Raw genomic sequence first — 14287 nt, forward strand, 5'->3', positions numbered from 1 at the left:
GTGTGTGTGTGTGTGTGAAAGAGAGAGATGTGGGTCTCAAAAGCGGTGAGCACTGGGGCTTTGTGGAGGTGGGACTTCTCTGCGCATCGGCAGCAGTTTCGCAAGATCCTTTTTTATCTGCATTCTGGGGCAGGAGAGTAACTATTAAAAAAAAGAGTCCGTGTGTGTGCGTGCGTGTGTGTGGGGGGGTGTGTGTGTGGCTATTGTCAGGTAACTACCCCACCCAGGGAGATCGAGGACCTAAACACAGAAGGGAAGCCCCTTCCCTGAGCCTCGAAGCCGCTCACTCGAGCTCATTTCCAGTGTCTCGAGGTGCCGCCCGCGTCTCTGCTGCTCGCGCTGCCACTCCGCGCCCGCGATCCGCTCCCTCCCGGGCCAGCGCCTCGCCTCCCCGCGCGTCCCTGCTGCGCGGCGCGCCCTCCGGCCGCCCGGCCCCGCCCGCGCGGCTCGCCCCTCTCCGGGCCGCTGCACCTGAGGCGCGCGGACGGCCCCCTCCAGCCCGCGCCGGGGCGGCACGCGCGGCGCTCCCGCCACCGTCTCCCGCGGCCGCTGTTCCCGCCGCGGGCGGACCACCGGCGCCGAAGCTGCGGGCGGGCGGCCGTGCGCCCCCGGGGTCCGCCGCTCCTCCGGATGCCAGGGCCGGGGCGCCGCGCGGCCGCCAGCAGGAGGATGAAGGGCTCGGCGGGAGGAAGGAAGGAAAGGCTCCCGGGGGCGCCGAGGGCTCAGTCCGCCCGCGGTAAGTTGAGGGCGAGAGGCGCCGCGCGCGGCGAGAGTTGGCCGGGGTGCCGGGCCTGGCGCCGGGGGTGCGCCCCTGCGGGTGCCGGGCGCGCGGCGGGGGCGTCCTGCCGGTCCGAGCCGAGACCTGCCCCCGCCCGGGGCCCCGCCGGCGGCCCGCGCCCTGCCTCTTCGGCTCGGCGCCCGGCACAGAGGTGAGGCTGCGGGGCCGGGCGGGGGGCGCGGAGCCCCAGGGTCCCCGCACCGCCGCAGGGCAGCGGCGGGGGCGCCCGGGTCAGGCCGGCTCCTGCCTGCGGGGAGGGCCAGGCCACCGAGGATGGGCGCCGGCTGCCCGTCTCCCATTGGGTGTGTGCGGGGCGCGCTCCGTCCTCGGGAAACCTGGCGAAGTTGTTGGGATAAGAAGGCGCAGCGGGCCAGCCTCGTGATTGTCTTCTCTTTTCATTTTCTTTTCAAAATCTCTCTCTGGGAAGCGCACGGTCTGAGGGCTCTGTTGGAAGCTACTGAGTTGTATGAAGCGTCCTCCAGGAGAATCATTTTGATATTTAGGGCGGGGTTGAGAGGCTTAGGGCGAATCAGTGCCCCTGCATCCGATCGCCTTCCCGGTCCGGGGGTCTGAGTTAGAAGAGAGGGCGCATGCTCTGCATACCTTGTGAGTTCTGGCATTTTGGGAGAAGTTTTATCGTGGGTACAAATTGGGGTCAGAGGGAGCCTGCCGCACGCCGGACGGCGTCACCCCTTGTGAAATGCCCAATTCCCGGTCTGTCTCCCTTACAGTTCAGACCTGTCCGCATCACTGTTTCTGGAAGCTGTGTTTATTGCTTTAGCCTGAGCTGCAGCGAAAGTAAGGAGGCATGCGTTTTTCCTGGGCGTTTGAGCATTTCCAAATTCTGGAACCTTGAATTGACTTCGAAGACTATCCTATATTCTGTAGGTGAACCTAAGGCCCCTTGAGCTGGTGCTATTTTGTGAAATTTCTGTGGTGCTTTCTGAAGATGTGATGGGGAAATTTTATCTTTTCTTCATGTGATGTTACTGTTTGGTCTGTTAAAGGTGCCTTTCATGTGTCCACTCAGTTCTGGTTCACCGTGTTCCCTGAAAGGGCCCGGAAAGGTGTGTCGCCCCCCGCGTGTTCATGCCGCCCTTGCCCTGTACTGGGCAAGTCAGTCACCGTACTCTGGTCTCTGAGCATGAAAGGCAAATACGGGTCATTTCAAATTATGTAGATTGATGCAGCACAGCGTCTGGGGTTTGCTGCAATTTCTTCACATTTCCTTCCAGATGTTCCTCAGAAATTAACTTAAACACTCTATTCATGGAGCTAAAATACAGGCTAGGGAATGGGCAAGCATATTGAGTTAATGTGTTATCTTAGCTTTAAGTAAATGAAGAGTTCGAAACTTAGGAGAAAGGGATCTGAACTAAAATCGAGGACTTCTGGACTGCTTTTGCTCTATGGTAAAGTGGCTGAAGTTGGGGTCACATAATAATAAGAATAACCACTACAACATTTGACATTTGCTTCCCACTCACTGCCTACCAAGCAGTGTGTAGAGAGAGGCCTTAGAGCCCCTGTAAATGTATAACAGCCCTAGAAGGCAGCATCTTTACCATCTCTATTTTGTGGGTATGAAACAGGAGCCTTAGAAATGTTAAATTTGAAAAAGTTCCAGAGTAGTGTTTTGGAACCCAAGATTGCTGGTTTCCAAAGTCCATTAACCACTATTCAGTCTCTCTGAGCCTCATCTGAAACATAGAAGCCACTCCCTAAGTTCTAAATCCCATGAAAAATTTGTACGGTGATGGCAGCATCATACATTGATTTATCTACAACTCTTTCAAATGTTTAATGTGACAAATGTGGAACTTGAAACTGGGAATCAAATGAAAATTGTGAAGCATTTATGTAATTTGGCCTGCCAGCTCTAGGGAGGGCTAAATGCTGGGGTCTTAATGTTCCTTTTGACAATATCACTTCGTTGAGCCCATTTATTGTATATCAATAGTATAGTACAACCGTTCTCTTAACAATGTGTGATTTCTAACATAAAACAGCTGGTGCTAACATCACATTTGTATGACGTTCTAGAGTTATTATGAGGTCTACCTGGGCACTCTCAAATTTCAGCCAGCTTGTAATTAATGCTCAGATCCTAACAGGTTGTTGAATTTCTATTAAAAGATACTAGCAGCCTGTTTGAAAATTTCTTTTTTTATTTTCAATAGCATTTTTAAAACAATTACACCCCCTGCTGTGATTTGCCAGTTACTAGGTGCATCAAAAGTTCAATAATGAAAAATGTTTGCAATTCAACCAAACTGTGTTTCACCTTCAGTAACAACTTTGGCTAAGAATTCACATCAAATTTAGGACTTATTTTATAGGAAATTTAATTAAGATGTTGAATTTCTTATTGCAAAGTATATGCAGGTAGCTATATATGTATAACAGCCCTCGAAATATTCCATTATTTTCTTGTAATCTCCAAATCTATAAATCCATCACTCATGAGTTCTTCAGATAAATTATGTTAGTGTCTCTCTAAAGAGTTTGAGGTTTAAAGCAAAGAGCTAGAACCACATATAAGATGCATTTGTCATATTTCTTCACAAGCTGTAATGATGCTTTTTTTGGGAACAGTGATATATTTTAAGTCACAGAGTTTATCAGCCTGCACATGAATGGACTGAAATAAAAGGGTATAGCCCATTGGGACACTTATAATGTTAATATCCCAGGCATGGGAACAGCTTTGGGAAACAGAGAATCTTTGAGAAGTAAAGGTATTTGCCTGTTTCATTGGACTTGCGTAATACTTTGTTTTCAAATAAAAAACTTTTCTCTCTTCAATGAGACTGATGATTATTGCCGTAATTTTTCTTTTGTTTTATTAGAGTTAAATTGTGTTTTCTAGTAGTAACTTAGCATTGCATGAAATAGAAATGTCTGACTTTTCTCTTGAGGTAGTAGAAGTCTTTAAGAAATCCTATTTTGCCAACTATAAACATAAGTTTCTGGATAGGTAGGGGTTTTAGCAGAAGTATAAAAATAGTCATAGTAATAACTAGCCTAGAGGTTTATTTTTTGGAAGCAGATAATGATGTTATTAGAGTGACTAACATATTTAACCTTAGTAGTGAAGTATTGAAGCTAATTAGAAACTTGAGTTGTCTAATTGCAAAAGAGTTTATGACAGTGGGAGCCTTGTAAATGGGTTTAACCTTATAATGACATGACATACGTTCTGTATTTTACAGTTTTTTTAAGTTCCACGTTTGCACTTTAGAACTAATAATTTATTTGATTTTATTTGGTGATTTGAGCAACCGGATTTCTCAAAAGTGATTTAAACTCTAAAAATGTCTGAGTCACATTAATATCACAGATTGAAGCAACTAATTGTATAAAAAGATTTGTACTTTTGAATGTTTCAAGAGTTTAGAACTCAAGGTGGACGGTGCTTTTTAGTTTTTTTGACACGGGCTCTAAACTGAGAGTTTGAATAAAAATAAAGCCTCTGGGTTGAAAATCAAGCAGGCACTTAAATAGCCTCTTAGGAAATCTGGATCAGCTCAAATAGAGTACATGCCTAAAATTCGTTAGTGTAATTAATCTTTTGAACAAGTGAATAACACATTGGAGATCCTTTGAAAAATTCCAGACATTAAAAATGTATTAATTTATATCTTCTAGGGCCTGCTAAAATGAGCAATAACCCTCCTTTCTGGAATTAACCCAGCCCTAACTTGAAAAAAAAATAGCAGTAAGAGAGAAGTTTAAGGTGGTTGAGAGGCAAAGATGAGCCAAATTCCTTCAAAGAGTCCTTACCCCATTTTAAATGTGATTTTAATCATATCCATTTAATTCCGTACCACTTAAAGTATTTTGCCCAGACTGAGGATAAGTTACTCCTAACCTACTGATGAACTGGTAGAGAATACTGGAACACATTTCTAGAATGGGATAGGGACCTATAGAGCATAAGGACTTTATTTCTTTGCCTCTAGTGTCATCCAACCACATGTTTAATTTTTGGCCTTATTTGGAACACAAAGAGGCAGGTCTCCTTGATCTATTTGCAGAATTGCATCAACTAAAAGAAGCATATCCAGCATTCCTAAGCTGGTGACTTCTGGAGTCCTTGGGTGGTGTTCATGTCGCTCCGACACACCTTCATTTCTCCATTGCCTGCTCCTCTGGGAGTCTAATCTCTCCTGGATTTTCTCTTATAAGGACATTTGTGATTGCATTTGGGGCCCACCCTGATTATCAGGATAATCTCCCATTTTGAGATCCTCAGTCATATCAGCAAAGACTTTTTTCCCAAATAAAGTGACATTTACTTTCAGGGATTAGGATTTGGGTGTGTTGGGGGAGGGAGTGTGCACATTATTTTGTTTACTACAGTCATCATCCAATTTCTATATTGTGTTCGATGTATGAAAAGATAGTAGAATCCACATAAATAAACTGTGGAAAATGCAAGAAGCAACAGAAATTTCAAAAATTTTAAAGTTGTCTTAACGTTCAAAGTTTAACCAGATTTCAGATCAGAGTGTTCAGGGCAATTAATTATCTTCTGTTCATGTCACTTTAATGTATTTTAGTCAGTGAATATTTGATGTGTGGTAACTATGTGCTTGTGAGGGGTGGTGCTGGGGATATCATCACGGACAGGAAAAGCAAAACCCTGGGCTCCTGGAGTGTCTAGTGTATAAATAATAGTACTGCTCTAGAGAGCTACTACCTTTTCATGAATACTTTAATTGAGTGTAGTTGGCTGTTTAACTTCACAATTTTGGAAACAAAAAATTACTATTAAACACATTTTAGAGACAAGAAACTGAGCCAAGGAATAGATGTATACAAGCTTAGAAGGGACAACATTTGAACTCTGTCCCTTCTGATTGTACTATATAAGCCTTGAAATAAAATGGAGAATCAGGAGCAAATTCAACAAAGGTAATGAAAATACATTTTTAGAAAGACAGAATTTCATCAGCCATGTAATGTGATTAACTAGAAATATCCACTAATTGATATTCTGGTTAATTATTTTATCCTTTACCTTTTATGTTGTTGATTTAATCATTGATAATAATTATTGATCTAAGTATTCTTTACCTTTTATTTCAATTTTTTAACTATACTAAAATACACATAACATTAAATTTACCATTTTTAAGTGTACAGTTCAGTAGTAGTAAGTACATTCATATAGTTGTGTAACCATTACCTCTACACATCTCCAACCTCTTTTCTTCTTGCACATCTGAAACTCTGTACTCTTTAAACAACGACTCCGCATTTCCTTGCCTGCAACCCCTGGCAACCACCATTCTACTTTTTGTCTCCATGATTTTGGCTACTGTACGAACCTCGTATAAATGGAATCATACAGTATTTATTTTTTTGTAGCTTAGCACAGTATCTTCAAGGTTCATCTGTGTTGCAGCATGTTTTAAAGAAGGAAATATTCCAGCATATGTGTATACTACATTTTGCTTATCCATTCATCCATCAATGGGCACGTGTGTTACTTCCATGTTTCTCCTATTGTGAGTAATGCTGCTCTGAATATGGGTGTACAAACATCTCTTCAAGGCTGCATTCAAGCCTTTTGGAACATACGCAGAAGTGGAATTGCTTAATTGCCTAGTCATCCAATTTTTAATTTTTTGAGGCAACACCATAATGTTTTCCTCAGTGGCTGCACCATTTTACATTCCCAGGGCACAAGACTTCCAGTTTCTCCACTCTATGCAACACTCATTTTCTTCTTCTATTGTTTTTTTTTTTATAGTAACTATCCTGAGGATGTGAGGTGGTATCTCACTGTAGTTTTTATTTACATTTCCCTAATGATTGGTGTGTTGAACATCTATTCATGTCCTTATTGACTACTTGTATATCTTGTTTGGAGAAATGTCTGTGTTTGCCCATTTTTTAGTTGAGTTGTTTAGGTTTTCTCATTGCTGAGTTTTAGGAGTTCTCTGTATATTCTGAATCTTAATCCCTCATTAGGTGTATGATTTGCAAATACTTGCCATTTTGTAGGTTTCCTTTTTACTCTGTTGAGAGTGTCTCTTGATGTACACATTTCTAAAATTTTCAAAGTCCAACTTGTCTGTTTTTTTCATCTATTTCCTGTCCCTTTGGTGTCATATCTAAGAAAGCATTGCCTTTTCTTTACCTTCCTAGATAGTAGGTTTAAGATGTCTTAAAAACAATATAAAATATTGCTAAATTAAATTTAGGGGATAAGGGACTAGAATGAGAATGAGAAAATTACAGACAAAATATGAATAATCTCACAAACACAATGTTGATCAAGAAATGCTGGAGAGACCAAATAGTGTGATACCTTTTAAATAAACTTCAAAATTTAGCAAAATTACTTTGCGACCACATCATGGTTATAGCTGAGGAAGGGCAAGGTGCTGACAACGTTCTGTTTACAGAGCTGGGTGTTGGTTACATGAGTCTGTGCCTTGTAAAAGGTCTTCAAATTATGCATATGACTTACGAATCTCTGTATTTGAGTTATGCTTTCAAAATGTAAAAAAAACAAGCATTGAGAAGCACATGACAAAGTGAAATTTTCTTAAGATAAGTAAAGAAATTCCAACCTATGTGCTAAGAGATTAATCACTCAGTTTTCAACCAACCATCAAACCCATGGAAGCAGATTGTTCGGCTGTTGAAGAAGAAAATGACCATTCCTAGTACTGAGATGAGAGAATTTTCCCCGTGAATCTTCATGAAGAGGGAACTGAACGGCGCAGTGAACAACATTCTTGTTAATATAGCAGAGACTTTTGTAGGAATCTTACAAAGGACAGAGCAGCTTAGTTACTGGGATGCCCTCTGGTCTAGCTTAACTTCAAACACTTCAAAGTTCTAGAAGGGATGTGTACTCCTTAGACAATGCTTTATAAATTTTCCTCCTTTTAATGACACTTTTGGCCAAGGCTGCAAGACAGGGAGCTTGAGCCCACTTCATTTGACAAATTCCAAGTGCTGCTATTCTTTGTGATGAGTTAAAAGCTGAAATCAGCTTGACTCTTTGGATATGTATCCACTGAAAAAACGGATACTTTTCAGGAAAGGTAGGATGTCTCTGTGGTAGGAGCAGTGGGTAAATCCATACATGCCTTGAGAATTAATAAATTGGGTACAGTGAACTAACTTGGATTTCCCTCGATAATTCAGCTTGTCACAGGTCTCCCTGGGCAAAACTAGTCTAGATAATAGATATAATCCCACAGATAATAATCCATTAGGGAGAGGCTGTGTTTTACTGAAGAGTCGGTGTCACAAAACACGTGTTGAATGAAAAATTCAATTCTGCTGTTTGGTAGACATAGAGTTTGTAGGAAATTGAGCTAAATATATATCAAAATCTAAAGATAATCTGAAGATTTCCTTGAAAACAATATAATAATCTATCAGATTTGATCTATCTTGTCATTGCTCTGTCCTGACTACAGTAGACACACAGCTCAATTACTGGTTAATTGATGGTTTTCAGTAAGTTGAGCAGAGTTTTTTAGCACTTTATAAAGAAGTGTTTGGCATTAGGAGGTTACTTCCAAATATCATTTTTCGATCCCAGTGGACTTCGGTGGGCACCTTGTATTTGTAAAAATTTCCTCTTAATTAGTGGCATAATTATTAATTATTTATTAATCACACATTATGATGCCAATGTACCCTTCTTTACCTCTTCATAAATTAAAAAAAAAAAACAGAACAAGTTAACCTGGAGAGATGATACTGAGAAAACAAAAAAATATTTTATTGTTTCAAGATCATACATTAGCACATCCTCTTAATTTAAATTTTCAAAAGTTGAAGCAGAACCAGCAGAACTGTGAAGAGGTCAGAAGAAAGAATTCCTCTCTTAAAATATTTCCCTTAAAAGTAAAAGTTTCCATAGTTAGAAATTTTTAACATGCATAAAAAAAATTTGGAAAAAAATAAATAATATTCAGGATAGAAAGGGTTAACACTAAAAATGATGGGATTCACATTTCTTTGTCCATTTAGAGCAAAACTGCTCTCTTCTTTTCCTATTGATACACATGCTAAAACCTTACATTGAAATCATGTTTCACAGAATACAAGGATGACATCTATAATTTCTGCCCACAAATTAGGTAGGTAGGTATTACTATTAGCCACATTTACTTTTTTTTTTTTTTAATAAGGATGCAAAACTAAGAAAGGCCAAGTGAGTTTGCAAGGCCAAGGAACAACCACCATATATGACAATATTAAGGGAGTACTAATGAGACACTAATTTCAAAATTGCTCCAAAATGTACTCCAGGATAGGCTTTATAACTGTACCCAGAATTGATGTGAAGATAAACTAATTTTATGCAAATGCTAAAGTGACTTTAGCAGTTATTTTATACACCTTGATGTCGTCCTTGAAGAACATTATCAGGACCATTAGTAAGTTTCTAAATTGATTAGGCTAATTTGGTACTCCAAAAGGCATCTCCCTATAAATTCATGCTGCCTGTTACATTCTGATTACAGCAAATTGCTTGCTTTTCATGCCCAAATTTGAAAGTTTCCAGTCTCTGCATTTCTGTGCTTTTCCAGTCTTTGGCTTTCCACTTTGTTTTGCCACATCAGAACAATGAATCATCCTGTCCGTTAGCTGGGTTTGGAAATTCTGTACTATTCAATGAATTTGTTTTTACTTCATCCCTTTGATAATTTGAATCCTGGCAACTTAACTATTTTCCCAAATGTGTTTGTGATGTAATGTCAACTAGTTTTGTTTTGAGCAGCAAAAGGCTGCAGTGCTTTTCCATCCTTGTACATCAAATGGAATATTCTAATAATCAACGTTGTCTATTTCAGAATAACAAAAGGTTTAAGGTAATAATAGCTAGTGGTCTCTAGAGGGACAGCATAATCAAATAGTATTAGAAGGCTCTCAATTTTTATAACCTGAAGGAAACAGAAATGTGCCAACTGAGTGATCACTGTGATTATCAGTGTCTCATAGGGATACAGAGTTATCTATTTCTATTTCATGAATTCCCACTAAAGAAGGCAAAACATTAAAGTTGAAGTATTGCCTTTGTTTCTAAGTTAAAGCATGAGGTGAACAAAGGGACACACAGTGGGGGGACAATATAGGCCAATGCAATGTGCCTCTCATGCCCCCTGCTGTGAACAGGGCATACAAAGGTATTGGTATTTGTTCCATTTTGGAAGAATTTTTAAGACTTCATGGAATTGCTTTATCATTAAAATAAACAGCAATGAATCTTGGAAGGTGGCTCTTACTGAGAGGCCCATAAATAGAGTCTAATAAAGATGATGGCAACAAATGATTGAAATTTGGTTGATTGTCCTAATGTGTATAGAGAACATAGTGAAGTATATCCCTTAGGGACCTGTCAAGTATTGTGTAACACTTTTTGTGTCTGCAACTAGAATTGTGGTGCTGATTCCATGAACGTGGTTGTGTGTATGGTGGTGGTGGGGGGCAGTGTAATGTGTGTCTACAAACTAAAATAGTTTGGAAGCCTTTGAGAGGTTGATTTGAGTATGGCTTGGCATACTTTTGTGGAAAATCATAAAGGTAGTTTGGTTTAAAAGAATACAGTTACCAGGCACGTGTTTGAAAGAAAGAAATCATGCTCTTACAATAAGTCTAGCAAAGTTTTATTTAGCTCTTTATTTGTTCCTGAAATTTATCAGAAAATGCAGCAAATTGTAAGAGTTCGACTGTGAATACTTTCTAAGATAACATTGCAAGTGTCCCCAAAGAGGATATTACTAAACTAGTCGAGTGGCTGTGACTTTAATAATCATGGTGATTTCCAACTCAGTTGTGTCACATTGCTGTCAGTGTTCCTTTCACCTTCCATTCACATAAAAAGGTGGTCCGATTTTGAGAACTTAACTCTATATCGAAAACACCCTTTTACTGAACATTATGCCTTTATTACATATATATCTAATTCTCTTTTACAACCTGTGTGAAATAAAATTAGTCATAAGGCCAAGCATCATAAATGATATTACACATTCATTTGTTTACATATGATTAATAACTAATTTCCTTACCAAAAGAGACTTACTGGCATCCATTGCAGTTGTTTCTACTGGCTTTCCCATTGTCATCTCAAACTGAGTTCATTTTGCCTCTAAATTCAGCTCCACTTCATGACTCTTTGAATAACAATGCTGGTTTCTCAGAGTTTAACTATTTCTGTACATTTGAACAACAGATACCTATCTTGAGTTCCAGTGACAGTGATTGCCTTGTTATGGTCATACATTAATAATCATGGGGAACCTAAAAATGGTCCTGTAGAATTTTTACATTATCATTACATTTCTTTTCTCAATGTCACCATTTTTGAGACCAAATTCCATCACTGTGCCCAAGGTAGCAGAGCACCTCAAAATATTGAAGGGAAATTTAGCTTCATTTTTCAGCAAAATGAAAAAGTTATCTGTTTTATTTTTCCTTCTTTTAAAAGACTAACAGCAGCTCATTTTCAAGGAGGTATTAGAGTTTACAGGACAGAAAAATCTCATGGATGTTGAGTAATAATATTTCTGTATGTATTTTAAATTAGTTGAATCAGTAACAGCCTCCTTCTAGTATTACTCAATGACAGTAGATTTAAAGTAGCCACTCCACAATTACATTCTTATTTTGTCCCCAGTAATTAAGTCAAAATGGTTAGCCATGGTTTTTTGTTTTATTTTTTTGTGCACAAAATTAAATCATCCCACTTCTTGCTGGATATCTGAAAGGGGTCATCTGCTTGCATTTCCTGAGTTTTGGGTCTGGATATGTCACCAGGTGGTTTGTAGGATCATGATATTGAGTTGCTAAATCATATAGATGGTTCTAGTACCCGTGGACATGACTGTTTGCTTTTGCCATTTAAAATTGCAGCTCAAGTGGATATCCATTCTCACTGCTGCTCAGTCATTCTCGTCCCCAGTAGCTGCCTCCCTACAAAGGCCACCCTCAATTTTGTCCTACATTACAAGTCCTCTGTCCAATGTCTGCTCTTCTGTTCAGAATATTATCTGGTTTCTGCTCCTCAGATGAAATAAAGACCATTAGACAGGTACATTTTCCTCTTTCATTACCAGTCAGAGCTTTATTTATAACTGCTCTGATTCACATCTCTCTCTCAAAAGGACTGCTGTTCCAAGGCCCCCTTACCTATTTTATGACCCCGCTTCCTCACGGCGCCTCCTAGACATTTCTTCAGTTACTCATCCTCCCTGTGAACTTCCCCCTCTCCTCTGTCTGCTCTCCCTCCAGTCCTGCTGTACTCTCCTTTCTATATCGAATAACTTCCTTCAAGCTGCTGTCCTAAATCTCTCCTTGCAATCCTTGTCACACTTCAGAGAAGGGCAGTCTCCATGCTTTTCCTTCATTTCTTCACCTCAATTTGTCACACTTCTGAGACACTTTTCAGTGATTACACATGAACTTTATGTCAAATCCAAAGGTCTCTTTTCAATAGTACTTCTTCCTGAACGTGCTGATATGTTCGAAACAGCTGACCATCCTTGCTATTTTCTATTTATTTAGTACTTTTGAGTGCCTGGAACTGCCCAAGATACAAATCCTGAAAATAAGGATAAGATGTAACCTTTCTTTTTCAGGAGCTCATAGTTAAATCGGAAAGGAGGAAATAAACAATTTTAAATAGAACCTATCAAATGCTTGAGATGATTAGATCTCTTTACCAGTATTTCTTATTTTCCTCTTTCCAGTCGCCTGGAAGGATTGCAGTTCTCCACCCCCTTCAAGTACAGATATGACATATTATTTGCTGTGGCCAGAAAAACGTGAATGGAAGTGACGTGTCACTTTCTGGCAGAGACTTAAAAAGCTGGAATGTTATTTGTTAGGTTCCTTTCCCCTGTTAAAAAAATACCAACAGTGTTTCTGATGGTTGAGGCTTTGATAGCTTGAAATGGAGGACCTGCTGACCTGAGCTGAACATGTGGCATGATAAGAAGCAAGTGTTTGTGTCTTTAAGTCATGCAGAGTTTAGGGTTTTTTTACAGGAGCATAACCTAGCATGTCCTGACTGATGCAGTGCTGTATGGAAGTGTAAGTAAAGTATTGTGAAAATATAATTCTTCACTTTGAAGCATTTATATCTCCACTTCCAAGCTTCCTACTAGACTTTTTCATACTGGATGCTCCAAAGTCACCTTAAACTTCCCATAATAAAAAGAAAATTTCTTAAAAATATGATGAAAATTGCTAGGCAAGAACCGATTGAATTTAGTTGTCTTGCATCGACCTCAAAGGTCGTAGAGGGTCTGTAGAAAAATCAATTTGCAACCAGCTATATGCATTTCTTAACGTACTTGTTATTGTAATTCAGGGCTACTCAGAAGTTTGTATTTCCATCTCTACAAACTTCTTGAAACTTAAAAACATTGCAGATTCACTTAGAGATTTTGGATAATGATATACTTTGGTCTATTTTTCTTCCTATCTGAAAGCTTCATTGTGTTAAGGCTCAAAAAGTACTATGTAATTATATGTGAGAACTTCTTGATAATCTCAGTGATGGAATTTTCTTTTTGTATGCTGATGCTTATTCTTGCACTTTTCATATAATTAATCTGCTTACAAAAGTATAGGCCCTATTATAACTCACTATCTCATTTCATATACATACTGAAGAGTGGGCTTTGTCTAAAGAATAAATGTTTGGCTCAGTTAATGGTAGACTCTGATTTTGTTACCACTCTTACCTCTCATTCTGGATATTTTATATCGTCTTTTCCTCTTTCAAGTACTTCACCAAAGACTACTTTGTAATATATCCAATTATCTGTAATGGGGATAACTCTGAATGAACTAAACTCAGAAATATCCCTCTGGAATAGCCTTATATTTATTTATTTATTTATTATTGAAGTATCATTGATATGCAATCTTATGGTTTCACATGAACAACACAGTAGTTTCAACATTCATCCATATTATCAAGTCCTCACCCCCCTACGGCAGTCACTGTCTATCAGTACAGTAAGATGCTATAGAGTCATTACTTGTCTTCTCCATGCTATATTGCCTTCTCTGTGACCTACCTGTATTGTGACTGCGAATTATAGTACCCCTTAATCCCCTTTGCCCTCCCTCCCTACTCACCCTCCCCCACCCCTCTCCTTTGGTAACAGCTAGTCCCTTCTTGGAGTCTGTGAGTTTGCTGCTGTTTTATTCCTTCAATTTTGCTTCGTTCTTATACTCCACAAATGAGGGAAATCATTTGGTACTTGTCTTTCTCCACCTGCTTATTCCACTGATCATAATACCCTCTAGCTCCATCCATGTTATTGCAAATGGTAGGACTTCTTTTCTTCTTATGGCTGAATAATATTCCATTGTGTATATGTACCACATCTTCTTTATCCATTGATCTACTGATGGACAGTTGGGTTGCTTCCATGTCTTGGCTATTATAAATAGTGCTGCAGTAAACATGGGGGTGCATATGTCTTTTTGAATCAGGGATCTTGTTTTCTTCAGGTA

At 39.6% G+C, this 14287-nt stretch overlaps 1 protein-coding gene across 1 annotated transcript in view; it reads left to right on the top strand.

The window, feature by feature from the left end:
- Nucleotides 1–638: 638 nt before the first annotated feature.
- ZNF385D (zinc finger protein 385D) overlaps nucleotides 639–14287 on the top strand; it is a 955616-nt gene continuing 941967 nt past the window's right edge. Inside the window, exon 1 of the mRNA XM_036898282.2 lies at nucleotides 639–736. Within this exon, the coding sequence (XP_036754177.2) occupies nucleotides 670–736 (67 nt within the window). The 5' untranslated portion in view covers nucleotides 639–669. The remainder of the gene's footprint in view (nucleotides 737–14287) is intronic.

This window comes from Manis pentadactyla, chromosome 14 (assembly GCF_030020395.1).
Source record: "Manis pentadactyla isolate mManPen7 chromosome 14, mManPen7.hap1, whole genome shotgun sequence".
Lineage (NCBI taxonomy): Eukaryota > Metazoa > Chordata > Mammalia > Pholidota > Manidae > Manis > Manis pentadactyla.